The 19,075-nt window shown below is 40.2% G+C and overlaps 2 protein-coding genes across 2 annotated transcripts in view; one reads left to right on the top strand and one right to left on the bottom strand.

The window, feature by feature from the left end:
- Positions 1 to 5,767: 5,767 nt before the first annotated feature.
- LOC133609231 (uncharacterized) overlaps positions 5,768 to 19,075 on the bottom strand; it is a 33,181-nt gene continuing 19,873 nt past the window's right edge. The window contains exon 2 of the mRNA XM_061964747.2: positions 5,768 to 6,730. Within this exon, the coding sequence (XP_061820731.2) occupies positions 6,150 to 6,730 (581 nt within the window). The 3' untranslated portion in view covers positions 5,768 to 6,149. The remainder of the gene's footprint in view (positions 6,731 to 19,075) is intronic.
- LOC133609241 (voltage-gated delayed rectifier potassium channel KCNH4-like) lies at positions 7,210 to 17,274 on the top strand. Its single transcript, XM_061964754.2, has 2 exons — positions 7,210 to 7,626; positions 17,063 to 17,274. Exons 1-2 carry the CDS (start codon positions 7,503 to 7,505, stop codon positions 17,272 to 17,274), a joined length of 336 nt encoding a protein of 111 aa, XP_061820738.2. The 5' UTR covers positions 7,210 to 7,502.

The following is a 19,075-nucleotide window of genomic DNA, read 5'->3' as shown; positions in this document are numbered from 1 at the left end:
GTTTTGGAGGTGCTAGGGTACCAGGAGGTGCATGCGTAATCGAAAAAGGGTTGAATGACAGTTACCGCTAGAATCTTCATGGTGCTTTTGTTGACCAGAGAGGAGATTCTGTAGAGAAATCTTGTTCGTTGGTTGACCTTTTTGATTACCTTGGTTGCCATTTTATCACAGGAAAGATTAGCCTCTAGAATGGAACCTAGGTAGGTGACCTCATCCTTCCTGGTGATAACAATGTCACCCACTTTTATAGTGAAGTCACTGACTTTCTTAATGTTGATTTGGGACCCAAATAGGAAGGATTCCGTTTTCCCTAAGTGTATGGATAGCTTATTGTCAGCGAGCCAGGTGCAAATCTACAGAGTTCGGCACTGAGGATTTTTCCCACCTGTGACTTGTCCTTGCCGGATACCAGCAGGGCCGAGTCATCCGCAAACAAGAACAATTCACAGTCGCATGCTGATGAGCAACTTAATGGAGATGCAGATTTTATTTTCCAACAGGGCTTGGTACCTGCACATGCACACAGTTCTAAAAACTCGTTAATTGTCTAGCAAAATCACCTGACCTCAACCCAATAGTAAAACACCTATGGGGTATTGTTAAGAGGACAATGTGATATCTCAGACCCAACAATGCAAAAGAGCTGAAGGCCACTATCAGAACAACCTGCGCTCTCATAATACCTGAGGAGTACCTCACACTGATCGACTCCATGAGACGCTGCAGTAATTTAGGCAAAAGGAGCACCGACCAAGTATTGAGTGCTGGACCTCTCAGGGCATTCAATCAATCGCAACTGGACTGTTTGGTTTGTCTTAGAAGACGTTTTTCCTCTCATATGAGTAGGCTTAATCAGTTCGTGCTCATAGACTTAGTTTGGTCAGATCTAGTCTAGCGGCTGGTGCCAAAACCCCAAATGGTAGTGAGAAAAACAACTGTTGAGATGCAAACAAGCAATCCTACAGTCAAAGCCAACAACAGTCGTTGAAGTGTAATTTCCCCTGGTTAGCTTTGAGGTATTGTGTGGCAGAACGAACGTTGTGGATGGACTACTACAAGTTAATCATGAATACCCTGATTCACAAAGAAACCATCCCTGAACAGAGGAGGTGGTCTGCGACACTACCTATCCCCTACATACAACACTGTCCTTTCAACCATTCCTAAAAGGCTCTGCAATTTAGCCTCCAACAAATAACAGGAGTTAGAAACATTCTGGTCACAGGTGACCAGAATCAAAACAGTGTTTTTTCTCACTACGATAAGGCGAAACCATCCTTGCCCTGGCACACCCTCCTGGTATTGGAGTATAAATATTTGGGGTTTTGGTACCAGCCGCTAGACTAGATCTGACCAATCTAAGTCTATGAGTACGAACTAACAAAGCCTACTCGGATGAGAGATGAAACATCTTCTAAGACAAACCAAACAGTCCAGTTGCGATCTATTGAATGCCCTGAGATTACAATGACCTGGATGAATGAGAACATTCATAGACGAGTGCTGTACATGTTCATACTTTTCATGTTCCTACTTTTTAGTTGGCCAACATTTGTAAAATCCTTTTTTTGTCATAAGTAACATTAAAATATTCTGAGGTACTGAATTCGATTTTTTTTCATTAGTTTTAATTTATATTAATCAAAATTAAAAAAAAAAAAAACATTTAAAACATATCAGTCTGTGTTATGAATGTATAAGTTTCACTTTTTAAATGAAATTACTGGACTAAATCAACTTTTTGGTTATATTCTAATTTATTGAGCAGCACCTGTATATGTGTCATCTTGAGCACTGAAGGATGTCAAAGTGTGCTACTAATGCTTTTCTTGCGGACTGTGCTCCCAACTTCCTTGACAGCACTAAGCTGGGGTGCTCCCTCACCTTTATCACAATCATTCTTACCCCACCAAGTGAAATCTTGCATGGAGCTCCCAGGCGAGGGTGTTCAACCTGTATCTTGTATTCCATCAATATTTGCACCAATACCAGACCTTCTTGTTAACGGTCTTGTGGTCCATTCCAGTCTTGTACAGGTCTACAATCTTGTCCCTGAGGTCCGTTGACGGCTCTTTGGTCTTGCCCACGGTGGTGGAGAGGTTTGAATGACAGAGAGTGTTTGTGCAACAGGTGATATAGAGCATTAATTGAAGTTACAGAATATTAAACTAAGGAAATCAACAACAAAGGGGCCGATACCGAGTATTAGTAGTCAAGGACGCTGATAACCGATATTTGGAGCCGATATCCTTTGTTATTTAAACATGAATAGTATATGTTATTAATATATGGGCAAGGCTATACGTTGTCTTTTTTAACAGTATTTTCAGGAAACGTTGGAAGAGATGCGATGTAATGTTTTATGAGGCACTAATGTTGTGTTTAATCTAGCAGCAACACCTTGTTTACATGTGTCTAAGAGGAGCATCAACATTTGCATTTCAGAATATGGGAAGTCTCCTGGAAAATTGGTAAAAATATGGGATTTCTCTACATTACAATCAGTGGTTCTCAACCTTTTTTCAGTGATGTACCCCCTGTGAACAATTTTTTTAATTCAAGTACCCCCTAATCAGAGCAAAGCATTTTTGGTTGAAAAAAAAGAGATAAAAAAGTAAAATACAGCACTATGTCATCAGTTTCTGATTTATTAAATTGTATAACAGTGCAAAATATTGCTCATTTGTTGTGGTCTTTCTTGAACTATTTGGAAAAAAAGATATGAAAATAACTAAAAACTTGTTGAAAAATAAACAAGTGATTCAATTATAAATAAAGATGTCTACATATAGAAGTAATTATCAACTTAAAGTGCCCTCTTTTGGGATTGTAATAGAGAGCCATCTGGATTCATGAACTTAATTCTAAACATTTCTTCACACAAAAATAAATCTTTAACATCAATATTTATGGAACATGTCCACAAAAAAATCTATCTGTCAACACTGAATATTGCATTGTTGCATTTCTTTTCACAGTTCTTTTTGACAGACATTTAAAAAAAATCTCACGTACCCCTTGGCATACCTTCAAGTACCCCCGGGGGTACGCGTACCCCCATTTGAGAACCACTGCATTACAATGACTCGCCAGCTACTCAATTTTATATCCGTTTACGGATTGAATATACATTGTAATGCTTCCTTGTGAGTAACCCTGAAATATTGCGAACATGTAAAGAAAATGAATTGTAGTCTCCTTCATGTAGCTCAGATGAAACGTTTTTCAAGCTCGCTGACATCATTTCCTTCAGGATGTTCCAGAAAGAATGCGAAAGTTTGAGCCGCTGCCTGCCCCTCTTTATTTATATAATAAGTCTCCTGTTCAGAATCAGAATAATTTTTATTGACTAAGTATGTTTAACACACCAGGAATTTGTCTTGGTAGACTGTGCTCTCTTTGTTCAATGCAAGAAACAAAACAAAAAAAAATCAACAAATACTCCAGAGCACAGTACTGTGGCGGACATCTGGGGCGTCAATATATTTACACAAAGTTTGGATTTTTGACAGAAATAAATTCTTCAGGATAACCTAAAATCATCAACGCTGAGGTTGGGTCTTGGGCGCAGTTGGGTGTTCCAACAGGACAATGACCCCAAACACATGTCAAAAGTGGTAAAGGAATGACTAAAACAGGCTAGAATTAAGGTTTTAGAATGGCCTTCCCGAAGTCCTGACTTAAACGTGTGGACAATGCTGAAGAAACAAGTCCATGTCAGAAAACCAACAAATTTAGCTGAACTGCACCAATTTTGTCAAGAGGAGTGGTCAAAAATTCAACCAGAAGCTTGTGGATGGCTACCAAAAGCGTCTTATTGCAGTGAAACTTGCCAAGGGACATGCAACCAAATATTAACATTGCTGTATGTATACTTTTGATCCAGCAGACTTGGTGACATTTTCAGTAGACACATAATAAATTCATAAAAGAACCAAACTTCATGAATGTTTTTTGTGACCAACAAGCATGTGCTCCAATCACTCTATCACAAAAAAATAAGAGTTGTAGAAATTATTGGAAAGTCAAAATAGTCATGACATTATGTTCTTTACAAGTGTATGTAAACTTTTGACCACGACTGTGTATATATTGTGTACAAGTGACCGACATTCCAGGAAGAGAAAGAGAGAGGGTGAAGGGGGCGTGGAATAATAAATAGGCAACTTTTCACATGCAGGGCAGACTGGCTGGTGCGCAGTGGTTATAACTTATCTAATTCACTAATTATGTTTTTATATGCTAAATACTGGTATCAAATGTGTATGTATTGTAGGGCTGGGCGATATATCAAATATACTCGATATATAGCGGGTTTGTCTCTGTGCGATATAGAAAATGACTATATCGTGATATTTGAGTATACGTTCTCACGCAGTTGCTTTTAGCTGCGGGCATTACACTACAGACTTTTCTCACTATTTGTTGTCTCTCCTTCTCACAGAGACATAAAACAAGCGCACCTTCTTACATACGTCACATACGTACACGCCCTGGCGGAGCAGAGAGGTAGCAGCGTGGGTAACGTTAGCTGTGGTGCGAGTTGTAATACGAGAGAAAGAAGGTGCGAATCTGGTAACAAATGAAGGAGGAATTAATTCTGAAGAAAAACAGCAGGGGGTCCATCGTCTGTCGGTTGTTTGGCTTCCAGCGGGAATATGTCAAACAGACAACCGTAATTTGTCAAGTGTGGGGCAAAAGCATTGCTCCAAAAAGTAGCATTACTGCTAATATGTAGCATCATTTGAAAAGTCACCCCCTAGAGAATGAAGAGTGCCTGAAACTCCGCATGTCAACATCTCCGTTCGGTGCCACACCAACAAAATGCAGAGACAACCATTTCCACATCAACACCGTATGGAAATAATAGTCAACAACAGAAGGAGATAACGTCCGCAGGAACCTACCACATAGCGAAGGACATACACTATTTGATTTCCTATTATGCAGCTCATTTTTATTTGACAGTTATTGAAATATCTTGTGTGACATCATGCACAAAAGGGCACTTTATTTGTTTTAAACTATTGTAGTGGCGTTCTGTACAAAAAGTGCACTTTAATTTAGTGTTGTTTTGATATGTCATCTTAGTGACATCATGCACAAAAGTGCACTAATTGCTTGTTTTAAAATGTCTCTGACAATCTTGCACTTCCTGTTTTGAAATGAAATGAATGTCTGCTTAATAACTGTTTAATAAATAGTTTTGGTAAATTGACTTAGTTGTGATTTCCCTCTCTGCATGAAAGTTTAAAATGAGCATATATTAATGCAGTATGAACAAGAATGTTTTAATGTAGACACATAGAATCATCATACTGCTGTGATTATGTTCATTCAAGACTAAGGCAAAATATCGAGATATATATCGTGTATCGTGACATGGCCTAAAAATATCAAGATATTAAAAAAAGGCCATATCGCCCAGCCCTAATGTATTGTATCTGCTGATGTAAAAAAAAAAAGACGACCAATACCGATAAAAAGAGGCCGATACCGATATACATCCAAATGCCAACAATGAGTCAATCTCTAATATGGAGATACCCGCTGACGTCACCAACAGGAAAAACGTTACAAATGCGGTACATTCCAAATGGCTCGTTTTTAGGAAGTATGAAGGAACGCAAGATTGTTTTATAAATACCCCCACCATGCCTCCATGGTTTAATTTCACATTTCTGGGACTTCATCCCAAATACACAGGTACCAATAGGTGAAAAAAAAATGGTTTTACATAACAGGTCCCCTTTAAATAAAGCTGACATTCAATTTCAATTGTTTTATTTCATATGCATTGTAGTGATGTATAAAAAAATAATGACAGAAAAACCGTAAACTGTCGCCGTTGAAATACATGTGGATTAAACTGCACGCGATCAAGGAATTTCTAATGATCCCTCGGCTGTTCTGTTGTAAGGAGAAGGACAAACTCTGCATGTCAGTCATACAGACAGTGTTGTCGTACGTAGCGGAAATTCGTCAAAAAATAATCTATTATGCATAATTTATGCGTAGCTTCAAGATAAAAGTCCCAGGTGTTGTTTTGTTAACCAGAGAATGCAAAAATAATAATATGCTCTTATCAAACATCCCAATTCCACACCTCCTCGGTTCAGTGTGTTCATCAGCTCTTAAATACCACCAACTTACGTGTAGTCCTCGTCGTCGCTTGGTTCAGATTTGATGTCATCGGGGTGAGGCAGAGGAAAGCTTTGTGCTGTAGTTCTGGTACACACATACCACTCCTTAATATTCGGCAACTCAGGTATGACTGGGTTGGCTGACTGGTGACTTCTTCCTGAGGTCCTGTGACTCCTTAGTCCGGACAGGGATAGGTCCAAGGGCATTGCCAATGGAGACGAACTCGGCTCTAGCTTGTGGTGGAACTTGTTGGCTAAACTGATATCAAAGTCAAAATTTCGGTTCTGATTGCTGAACGTTGGGGACAGGTGGTTGATTTTAAGGTCCAGTGGCTCCAGAAGAGGCTGATGTTGTTGTTGGTGGTGATGGATAGAGTTGTATATGTCGTAGGGTTCAGAGGTAGGCGATGATTTGATGTGGACTTTCATGTGCTTGCGCAAAGAGCTTGGGTGTGTGTAGGACTTGGTGCAACCCAGGGCCTTGCAGTCGTAGGGTTTTGAAGAAGTGTGCACTTGGGAATGTTTTTTACGGTCACTACTGTTGGCAAAGCGTCGCTCGCAGAACTCACACTGGAATGGTTTTTCACCTGCAACACAAAGTTTTTCAATGAGCCCCAGAAATAACAGTCAACATTGAATATGTTTTTTGTGACACCAAGTGTGGATAAATAGAAGGATGGAAGAATGGATTATGGTTCTTTTAGAGTTACTTAGACAGATTCCAACCAGGGAATCCTCTACAGTCGTCCCTCGCCACATCGCACTTCAAATATTGCAGTCTCACTACGTCTCAGGTTTTTTAAAGCATATTCTGTATAGGTTTTGTGTTGTGTTAAATTTAGTCTGATTAAAGTGTTACATGCATAACAAGTACAGTATTTGTCTTGTTTTCATATATTATGTTGTAGCGATTGATATAAAGATATTCACCAAGCAGAACCTTTGTTTCCGGGTTAAAGGTAAACAATGCTAACAACACGGTGGCTAATCTTAGCGCCATCTTTACCGTGACAATCAAGTTGATAAAATTTTGGCAAACAACTATTTGATGCACATCATCTCCAACTCTTGTTTTATCAATAACACATCTCTACATTGGTGAGATTTTGAAATGAGCGAATGACAAAGCAGGACATGCCCTGCTAACAACAAAGAATGATAACAACTTTGAATGCTAACAGTGCGGCTAATGGCCATAGCTGCAAATGTCAAATTTTTAATAGATTTTCTTTCTGTCCAGCCACTCAGGTAAATCGTATTGTTGCTGTAGATGCCCATATCTGCTGTACAGATTTACTTTACAAAAGAGAAGTGTGGGATACTTCTCTTGTTGCCTTATGTGTATTTTGACTTTATTGAATGGATTTATTTAATATTTGGTACAGCCGGACCAGAGCAGGAGGAGAAAGAGAAGAAAAAAAGGAAGACAGTGGGGGAAATTGCGGGGACTCAAGACAACAACAGAACACCATCAGCAAATACGGTATGTACAACATGATACGAAAAATAATAGCAAAAAAGCAGTTAGTGAAGTAAATATTAATAACATAGATATAACAAACACTACAAATGAAGCAATACAAATACCAATAGAAATAACACTATTGATAATTAATAATAATAATAATTATAATAACCTCTATTAGCAACAATGCAATTGTTTCAAATGCAACAATACATAAATGTAATGAAAACTTAAAATACAAAATAAAGCAGCTAAATAGAAGGTAAGAAAAAAAAAACTATATTAACCTTGTAGATTTTTATAGTAAAAATAGGTTAAGCTTTATCAGTGTGCTGTGTTTTATCCCCTTTCCACTGGGGGGAACAATGTTAATATTCAAAAGTATGTTTGATGAAACGTGATTGCATGAGTGTAAGTATGCATAAGTGCTTGTATATGTACAGTATGTGTATATGTATGTTTGTACAGTAAATGTGGTTGTGGATGTAAGTACTGTGTGTGTATGTATGTACTCTATTTGTGTATGTATGTGCGAGCGTATGTACCTATGTATGCGCGTATGTACCTATGTGTGCGCGTATGTATGCATGAATGGATGTGTATACATGTGTATTGTTTTTAATTGATTGAAACTTTTATTAGTAGATTGCACAGTACAGTGTATATTCCGTACAATTGACCACTAAATGGTAACACCCGAATACGTTTTTCAACTTGTTTAAGTCGGGGTCCACGTTAATCAATTCATGGTACATGTATGTATATATATATATATATATATATATATATATATATATATATATATATATATATATATATATATATATATATATACAGACCCCAATCTGTGAGAGTGGGCAACAACACCTCCAGTGCCATCTCCCTGAGCACCGGCTCCCCCTAGGGCTGCGTCCTGAGTCCACTGCTGTTCACGTTGATGACCCATGACTGCTGCGCGAGGTCCACTACTAACCACATTGTGAAGTATGCGGACGACACGACAGGAGTGGGCCTCATCCGTGACAAGAACGACATGGACTACAGGGAGGAGGTGAAACATCTGGTTGACTGGTGCAGAACCAACAACCTGGTCCTGAATGTCAACAAGACCAAGGAGCTCATTGTTGACTTCAGGAAGCACCAGTCCAGCCACGCTCTACTCTACATCAACGGCACCGCGGTGGAGATAGTACGCAGCACCAAGTTCCTGGGGGTGCAGATAACTGACAATATAACCTGGTCCCTACACACCAGGGCTCTTGTAAAAAAGAGCTCAGCAGCGCATGCACTTTTTGCATCGGATGAAAAGAGCACATCTCCCTCCCCCCATTCTCACCACATTCTACAGAGGCACTATAGAGAGCCTGCTGACCAACATCATCTCTGTCTGGACTGGAGCCTGCAGTGCCTCAGACTGGAAGTCTCTCCAGAGAGTGGTGAGGACGGCTGAAAAGATCATGAGGACTACTCTTCCTCCTATCCAGGAGATCACAAAAAGCCGCTGCCTGACCAGGGCTCAGAAAATCTGCAAAGACTCCTCCCACCCCCACCAAGGACTGTTTTCACTGCTGGACTCTAGAAAGAGGTTCCGCAGCCTCCGAAGCAGAACCTCCAGGTTCTGTAACAGCTTCTTCCCTCAAGCCGTAAGACTCTTGAACGCATCATAATTAAATTATCCCCTCAACTCCCCCCAAAAATGGATTAACTCGCTGGAATAAAAAAGACAATATAACATACATCCATAAACGTGGACGCATGTGAAAAAGTGCAATATATTATCTATACAGTAATCTATTTATTTAATTATATATATTTATTTATTGTATATATATATATTTATATATTATTTATATATATTTATTTATTTATATATGCACCATATTGCTTTTTTATCCTGCACTACCATGAGCTTATGTAACGAAATTGTGTTCTTATCTGTGCTGTAAAGTTCAAATTTGAATGACAATAAAAAGGAAGTCTAAGTCTAAGTCTAAATATGTATGAATAATTGTGTGTACATGCGCATGTATGTGTTTGTATGTACAATATATTTGTCTCCCAGTATGTGCAGGAGCCAAAGTACGGCCCCAGCCACCTGGACAGCCAAACCCAAAACAGCAGGTACGGTACCCAGGGAACAAGGGAACCCCGGCCCCACACAGGCGGGCAGCCCGGCCAGCGACATGACCCCCAGAATCAGACCCATCGTGCTGCTGGGCAGGCCAGTGGCAGGCCGTTGACAGACGTGCAAGGCAGAGGACAAGGCATGGCGTAGTGGGTAGAGCAACCGTGCCAGAAACCTGAGGGTTGCAGGTTCGCTCCCTGCCTCTTACCATCCAAAAATCGCTGCCGTTGTGTCCTTGGGCGGGACACTTCACCCTTTGCCCCCGGTGCCACTCACACCGGTGAATTGAATGATGAATGATAGGTGGTGGTCGGAGGGGCCGTTGGCGCAAATTGCAGCCACGCTTTCGTCAGTCTACCCCAGGGCAGCTGTGGCTATGAAAGTAGCTTACCACCACCAGGTGTGAACGAATGATGGGTTCTACATGTAAAGCAACTTTGGGTACTTAGAAAAGCGCTATATAAATCCCAGTTATTATTATTATTATTATTATTAAGGCACGGAAGAAGCAGGAGACAGCAAGCTTTCAAGGTCTTACTAGTTTCGATGACCTGTCTTATCTTTCCTCTGATTGGCCAGTCCGTAAAGTTTCGCCCTAACCTTAGCCAATTGTGACTCATCATACGAACACCAACCAATCATCATGGATTTTCTCCGTATGTAACAGTGACGTGCAGTCACTAGAGGCAGGTGAGGCGGGGCCTCACCTGCCATCATGGAAAGAAAAAAAATGTAAAAAGAAAACATTTTTATTAAATTGTTATATGTATCCAGTGATTATACTATAAAGTTATTTTCCATTTAACTTCACCAGTTTTAGATTATTTTTATTCAAAATCGCAGAATTTTCACATTTGCCGTTCAAATACTGAGAAGAGACGGTGCGGTGAACAGCAGCCAGTTGAGGGACGTCACTCAGTTGTGCCTTACCATGGATTGCGGACTCGGCTAACTGCTGGCCTGCTGTGCAGTGAGACCGTATTGCTATATGAACTATATTATACATTTCCATAGTTTAGCTAGCTGAGGTATATAATGTACAGTGTATTTTGTCAACAACTGTATGTGTGTAACGTATTTCTTGTGCTGAGCGATCATAAAACGGCTGCAAAAGACGCACTGGCTGAGGCTCCAGTAATCCCGCCTCCTGCACCCCCGCCGTAGAATGTAACCACTGACGGGAGTGTTATATCAACTAAAGCCCACACCTAAACTTTCCACGTGCAAGATTGAATCTATTTAAAAAAGTTATTTCATAAGAAGCCAAAAAGTGCAAAAACAATAATGTTCGTGTTGGAGGAGTTGTGAATGACTGCAGGGCCACAACATTAGGTACACCTGCAGACTGCAGGTGTACCTAATTCACAACTCCTCCAACACGAACATTATTGTTTTTGCACGTTTTGGCTTCTTATTAAATAACTTTTGTAACCTATTTTTATGGGCTGTCCTCTTTGTGATGTTAAGTTCCTGTTATGCGCTGTTATACAGTATATGCCTTGAGCTCTTATTTTGAAGGCGCTAAGAGCGGAAGTGATGACACGTTGGAGTGGAGCGGAGGTTTTTGAAAGAAGGTAAATAAAGTGGTCCTCGTGTAAACTGGAGCCTCCGTGTTTGTTATTTTGTAGTTTCATACAGTATAGGCGACATTTATAAAACCTCGGTTACACTTTTTTAAATAGATTCAATCTTGCATGTGGAAAGTTTAAGTGAGGGCTTTAGTTGATATAACACTCCCGTCAGGGGGTGCATTAATCCAGCACAACAGCGGCGAATGGACTTCATTTATAAGTAAAGGTAAGACCATAAAAACGTTTTTTTTAATTAAATGTGCTTTTTTGTGTGCTACAGTTTGTATGTGTAAAGTTAAAGTTAAGTTAAAGTACCAATGATTGTCACACACACACTAGGTGTAATGAAATTTGTCCTCTGCATTTGACCCATCCCTTGATCACCCCCTGGGAGGTGAGGGGAGCAGTGGGCAGCAGCGGCGCCGCGCCCGGGAATAATTTTTCCAATTCCAAGCCTTGATGCTGAGTGCCAAGCAGGGAAGAATGCTGGTATGAGCTTTTAAACATAACCTGTTAACTGCTGCCAATCAAATGGTGAATAAGATACTCTTTATGGTTCATATATTTGTAAATCTGACTGTGATGAAGTCAGTGCCTCACCAGCCATGAACCTCACCGCACGTCACTGGTATGTATGGATGTTCTCATTCATCCAGGTCATTGTATTTTCTCCATGTTGTGTTGGCCTGGATTCACAGTCCATGTTCTCCTTTTGAAGCTTGTAGCTTGATGTAAGCTACCTAGCTACATGAGTCGAAAAGTAGCCGAGCTACAGGAAAAGCTACTCGTTCAAAAAGTAGCAAATCTACCACCAAGCTACTGGAAAATTTAGTTAAGCTACGTAGTTTAGCTACATGTAGCTTGTTACTGCCCATCCCTATACTGTATACTGTTCGATAGTTACATCACCATACTCACTAAACTAGCTCTGATGTAGTATGACAAGTAGCTCGTCATGATTTAAGTATTCACTAAACCTACCAGAAGCACATTTTTGCTTTAGTTGTCCACTCCTAGACCTCAAGAGGCAAACTATCACTGGTGTGACTAGGCATTCAAGGGAAGCTGTAGAATCAGGCCAATTTCAGAGAATTAAAAATCTTCAGGACTCCCAGTCAACATTGTTTTAATATTTCACAGTTTTGTAATTAAGTGTGATGCGCTGAAGTAATTCCACCTCATCGTCTTTCCAAACAAAAGAGTCTCTTTCTCTGCGCACATTTGCTATCATCACTTTTTTTTTAATGTGTGAGCTGAGAATAGATCTTTATGCACCACTTATGGCACAACGGCGTGGGGCGGCGTGGTTCGGATAGTAAAGCGACCGTGCCAGCAACTTGAGGGTTCCAGGTTCGGGCCTAGCTTCCGTCATCCTCGTCACGTCCGTTGTGTCCTTGGGCAAGACACTTCACCCTTGAGACCTGACGGGTCGTGGTTAGGACCTTGCATGGCAGCTCCCGCCGTGTGTGTGGGTGTGTGTGTGAATGGGTGAATGTGGAAATAGTGTCAAAGCGCTTTGAGTACCTTGAAAGTAGAAAAGCGCTATACAAGTATAACCCATTTATTGCGAGGCATTTTGACGTTTCCGCCTTGATGTGACCATAGGACAGTGTGGGGACGCATTTATTTTTTCAACCCAAAACTAAAACAAAACCCAAATATTCCTGTGGGGACATGCCCTAAGAGAAGACATTACAACTTTTGTTGGCAAATATTTATAGCCCTACTTGCGAAGTGTTATAATCATGCAATGTAAACATCAAACTAAACATGTTATTATTATTATTGTATTTGTAACCGAGAGTCGGGAGGTATTTTTGTTGACATATTAGTCTCCCACACGGAGCAGTGGCCAATGCTCCAGAAAAAAACAAGCGCACATTTCTGGCCTTCACAAATATATGATTGTGTGTTACATCCTGTCTGACTGCGCTAACAAAATAAGACTCCCAGTAAATAGCTTACATATTTACTGTTACTATTTTGCACTTGAAGAAACAATTCCTCAATGATGTTGTTGAAGACTGATGTTGCAATGCAAATACATTTTCACTTTGAATTAATTCCTTTTGGATTTCAAAGACTTTGGATGAAGTTTAAACTCTCCAGAGATTTTTAATGGTGACTAGAAAAAAACAATGCACATTTATAATTTCTAACAGATTTTAGACATTTTCAATATTTAAGTGTAGATCGAATCGAATCGAGATTAATCGATTTAGAACCCCATTGAATCTAAACTGAACCGATTTGCGAAATTGGCCACGATACATAGCCCTGCTACTGACTGGTCAATAGGTATCAGTAATGTCACATGAATGTGCTCTCGCACTTATACAAACCCCGTTTCCATATGAGTTGGGAAATTGTGTTAGATGTAAATATAAACGGAATACAATGATTTGCAAATCATTTTCAACCCATATTCAGTTGAATATGCTACAAAGACAACATATTTGATGTTCAAACTGATAAACGTTTTTTTTTTGCAAATAATTATTAACTTTAGAATTTGATGCCAGCAACACATGACAAAGAAGTTGGGAAAGGTGGCAATAAATACTGATAAAGTTGAGGAATGCTCATCAAACACTTATTTGGAACATCCCACAGGTGTGCAGGCTAATTGGGAACAGGTGGGTGCCATGATTGGGTATAAAAACAGCTTCCCAAAAAATGCTCAGTCTTTCACAAGAAAGGATGGGGCGAGGTACACCCCTTTGTCCACAACTGCTTGAGCAAATAGTCAAACAGTTTAAGAACAACGTTTCTCAAAGTGCAATTGCAAGAAATTTAGAGATTTCAACACCTGCGGTCCATAATATCATCAAAAGGTTCAGAGAATCTGGAGAAATCACTCCACGTAAGCGGCATGGCCGGAAACCAACATTGAATGACCGTGACCTTCAATCCCTCAAACGGCACTGTATCAAAAACCGACATCAATCTCTAAAGGATATCACCACATGGGCTCACTAACACTTCAGAAAACCATTGTCACTAAATACAGTTCGTCACTACATCTGTAAGTGCAAGTTAAAGCTCTACTATGCACAGCGAATGCCATTTATCAACAACATCCAGAAACGCCGCCGGCTTCTCTGGGCCCGAGATTATCTAAGATGGACTCATGTAAAGTGGAAAAGTATTCTGTGGTCTGACGAGTCCACATTTCAAATAGTTTTTGGAAATATTCGACATTGTGTCATCCGGACCAAAGGGGAAGCGAACCATCCAGACTGTTATCGACGCAAAGCTGAAAAGCCAGCATCTGTGATGGTATGGGGGTGCATTAGTGCCCAAGGCATGGGTAACTTACACATCTGTGAAGGCACCATTAATGCTGAAAGGTACATACAGGTTTTGGAACAACATATGCTGCCGTCTAAGCGCCGTCTTTTTCATGGACGCCCCTGCTTATTTCAGCAAGACAATGCCAAGCCACATTCAGCACTTGTTACAACAGCGTGGCTTCATAAAAAAAGAGTGCGGGTACTTTCCTGGCCCGCCTACAGTCCAGACCTGTCTCCCATCGAAAATATGTGGCGCATTATGAAGCGTAAAATACGACAGCTGAGACCCCGGACTGTTGAACGACTGAAGCTCTACATAAAACAAGAATGGGAAGGAATTCCACTTTCAAAGCTTCAACAATTAGTTTCCTCAGTTCCCAATCGTTTATTGAGTGTTGTTAAAAAGAAAGGCCATGTAACACAGTGGTGAACATGCCCTTTCTCAACTACTTTGGCACGTGTTGCAGCCATGAAATTCTCAGTTAATTATTTTTTGCAAAAAAAATAAAAATGTATGAGTTTGAACATCAAATATCTTGTCTTTGTAGTGCATTCAATTGAATATCTAGCACAATTTCCCAACTCATATGGAAACGGGGTTTGTACATGAATGTTCCAAAGTTAATTAAAAGTACTGTACTTACAGTGCATGCGGAATGTATTCACCTTTTGCACATTTTGTTGTGTTACAGCCTTATTCTAACCTGACTCTCGCCAGATCATTGTCGATCGCTGAGCTCCACACATTGATCTGGGAGTTCTCAATAGGAGATGTATTTCAGAAGGCGGGGCCTTGTAACAAAATCATTGTATGTGATTGGATAAACCACTTGTCCGTTATATTGAATGACGTGCTACTTCAACCACTCGCATCGAAGTCAACCTGTGACACTGATGAGAGGGAAATCCAAACCCGGTCGGAAGAAGAGCCAAAACATCCTTGCCACCAATAAATGCCTTCAAAACCGTTCTCCGTTCATCTTAAAAAGAATTAATATTCGATCGATGACGCAAAAACAGTTTCAGTAGCAGAATCAATGTCAGCACCCGACTCCTCGCTCCGTGCCACCATTGTTGTTTGAATCAAACAGTCGCTTCGGCGCTACGTCACGTCTATGAAATCCCTGCCCGGCGATCCTGATTGGTTCATTATTTCTTGCTATCTGGAAGGAGTTTGCAATGCCTTCGAGCCCAGACCCTTGTGTGGAGCTCAGCGAACTACAAGGATCTGGCAGGAGTCAGGTTAGCCGTATTCCAAAAATGGAATAAATACATTCTTATTTTAATTCTACACACAATACTCCATAATAACAAAGATACAAAGTTATTTTATACATTTTGCAGATTTATTTAAAATAAAACAAATTAAAATCACAAGTATTCACAGCCTTTGCTATGAAGCTCAAAAGTGAGCTCATGGGCATCCTGTTTCTGCTGATCATCTCTGAGAACCCGATGGTCACTGTCAGAGCTCCGCATTCCTCTGTGGAAAGGAGAACCTTCCAAATGGACAACCATCTCTGCAGCAATTCACCAGTCAGGCCTTTAAGGTAGAGTAGCCAGACGGAAGCCATTTCTTAGTAAAAAGTTTGCCAAAATGAACCTGAAAGGCTCTCAGACCACGAGAAAATAAATTCTCTGGTCTGATGAGACATGGCGTGAAAGTCAGTCATTATGTTTGGAGGAAACTAGACACCGCTCATCACCAGGCCAATACTATCCTTACACTGAATCATGGTGGTGGCAGCATCATGCTGTGGGGATGTTTTTTCAGTGGCAGGAACTGGGAGACTAGTCAGGATAGAAGTAAAGATAAATGCAGCAATGTGCAGAGACATTGAAAACCTGTTCCACTGCGCTCATCATACTTGCCAACCTTGAGACCTTCGATTTCGGGAGGTGGGGGGCGTGGTCGGGGGTGGGGCGGGGGGCGTGGTTAAGAGGGGAAGAGTATATTTACAGCTAGAATTCACCAAGTCAAGTATTTCATATATATATATATATATACATCCTGAAAATATGCAAACAAAACTGTGTTTAGATAATTGATACTTCAAACTTGCATAAATAAATCTTAAGGAATATAACATAACTTGGCTTCTAAGAGCTTCAAAATGTAATGAATAAAATGCTAAAGTTGTTGATAAACAAGCAATTATTTTAATAATTTAATATGGTCATTTTAAATGAATTATTATGATCATTTAAAATTTATTATTTCAAATATGTTTATTTTAATGTATAATTCTATGGCTGGATGTAATAAGGAGTCAGAAAAATACAAATAAAAATAAAATTAATTTTGATGTTTTTAGCAAAATATAGCAAAAATGTATTTATTTTTTAAAATTTTTTATTAATAAATATATTTATTTTTAGGTAAGATAAACATAATAATACCATTTATCTCTAGTCTGGATGATTTAGTTCTTGTCACCCTGTTGTCCTCCCGTCTCTTCCCCAAGGATGGCTCCATGAGCTGGGCAAACGCCTGGAGATGCCCTACGTCAACAACACGGTCGGCGGCCCGTCGGTGCGCAGCTCGTACATCGCCGCCCTCTACTTCACCCTCAGCAGCCTGACCAGCGTCGGCTTTGGCAACATGTGCGCCAACACGGACGCCGAGAAGATCTTCTCCATCAGCGGTATGCCGGACGCCTCGTATGGAATAACGTGATTGGGCAGGCACGCTGTTTAAATCGTGGGAAAGCGGACGTGAAAAAAGGCTGTCCTCACTCAGGTTCAAAGCATCTGTAAATGTCCTTGAGTGGCTAAGCCATAGGAAACAAAGTAAAAATTGATCATTGCTTCCAGCCTCGACAAAAGTCCATATTTTAGTGAAGGTTTGTACACTTTGAACACAATACAAAGTGTTACACAGTACTGTATCTAAACATAACAGGGATGGATCAACTTTCTATTTATTAACAAGCCAAAACAGGAAGACGACAAGCTCAGCACATACTGAGAACACAGCAACTCACCGAAGCTCTGCAAAGGAACGGGCAAGGGGCTATCTGTGCACGAGAGAAATAAACAGGGACATTTGGCCCGTTCTAAACCGCTCGTAAACCGAAAAGTTTGCAAATAGAGGGGCTCGTAAATCGAGGTTCCGCTGTATTTAAAGAAGACATGGTGATCGGAATCAATTCATCCCCCTAACACATACAGTACGCTGACTACGTTTCTATACACAAAATGAGTCTGATTTCTCAAATACTACATTTTTTTGTATTTTCACACCTACATGTGAAGTCCCAAGGTCCATGCACTCTCTCTCATGCGACTATTGGTCATACGCTGTGTGCCTCCCGTACACTGGGGGGCGCTCATGTCCTTTTAGCGCTGATAAATGTATTGTTTTTTCCGTTAACCTATGACGTCGCACCAAAACAAGACATCTTCACAAATCACTCTTTAATGATCGCAGACATAGACGAGTTCTTGTTGTACCTAATGTCCGCTAATATTAGCACGGATGATAAATATTACCTCTCTAACGGTTGTGCTGATGTTAAATGTCAGAAAGCATCAACAAATGATCTTAGATTGCGCCACGAACATGACACTACTACCAAGACTGTCTCGGAGTTGCTGGATACTGGGCTGAAGCGAAGACTGGTGAGAGAGAGTTGTTTTGAAGACATTTTCGTACGGGGAATGAAAAGAAAACTTTAGAATGTCTCAACAGGATGATGTCAGCAACCCCGACCCCTCTGGGTCTTTCGTGGTTTTTACATGAAATCAAAACCATAATCAGATAAACAGATCGTTTAAACAGTCAAATTGCAATATACAGGTTAGTCTTAAACTGGATAAGAAGTTATCTAATGAACAGGAAACAATACGTGAAGCTAGGCGAACACACGTCTACAACGCTAAATATATCCTGTGGTGTACCTCAGGGATCAATACTAGGACCTAAATTATTCAATCTCTATATAAATGACATTTGTAAAGTTACAAAAGATTTAAAGTTAGTATTATTTGCGGATGATACAACAGCATTTTGTTCAGGAGAGAACACACAGAAGATACTACAAATAATAACAGAAGAAATTAACAAATTAAAAAGATGGTTTGACAAAAACAGACTATCGTTGAATCTCAGTAAAACTAAAATAATGCTATTTGGTAACAGTAGAAGAGAAAGTCAAACACAATTACAAATAGACGGAATAGAAATTGAAATTTCTAGGTATAATGATTGATGATAAATTGAACTGGAAATCTCACGTAAAAAATATACAACATGAAGTAGCAAGAAACACGTCAATAATGAATAAAGCAAAACATCCATCCATCCATCCATTTTCTACCGCTTATTCCCTTTTGGGGTCGCGGGGGGCGCTGGAGCCTATCTCAGCTACAATCGGGCGGAAGGCGGGGTACACCCTGGACAAGTCGCCACCTCATCGCAGGGCCAACACAGATAGACAGACAACATTCACACACTAGGGCCAATTTAGTGTTGCCAA

This window comes from Nerophis lumbriciformis, linkage group LG02 (assembly GCF_033978685.3).
Source record: "Nerophis lumbriciformis linkage group LG02, RoL_Nlum_v2.1, whole genome shotgun sequence".
In the NCBI taxonomy this organism is placed as follows: domain Eukaryota; kingdom Metazoa; phylum Chordata; class Actinopteri; order Syngnathiformes; family Syngnathidae; genus Nerophis; species Nerophis lumbriciformis.
Note: the sequence above shows the minus strand (reverse complement) of the source record. Positions and strands in the feature narration are given on the sequence as shown.

What these genes read in the sequence shown, in the direction of transcription:
- LOC133609241 (XM_061964754.2), top strand. Translation starts at nt 7,503, where the DNA reads ATGGATTTATTTAATATTTGGTACAGCCGGACCAGAGCAGGAGGAGAA. An exon ending in GAACACCATCAGCAAATACG is followed by an intron (nt 7,627 to 17,062) that starts GTATGTACAACA and finishes CTCTTCCCCAAG; the next exon opens with GATGGCTCCATGAGCTGGGC.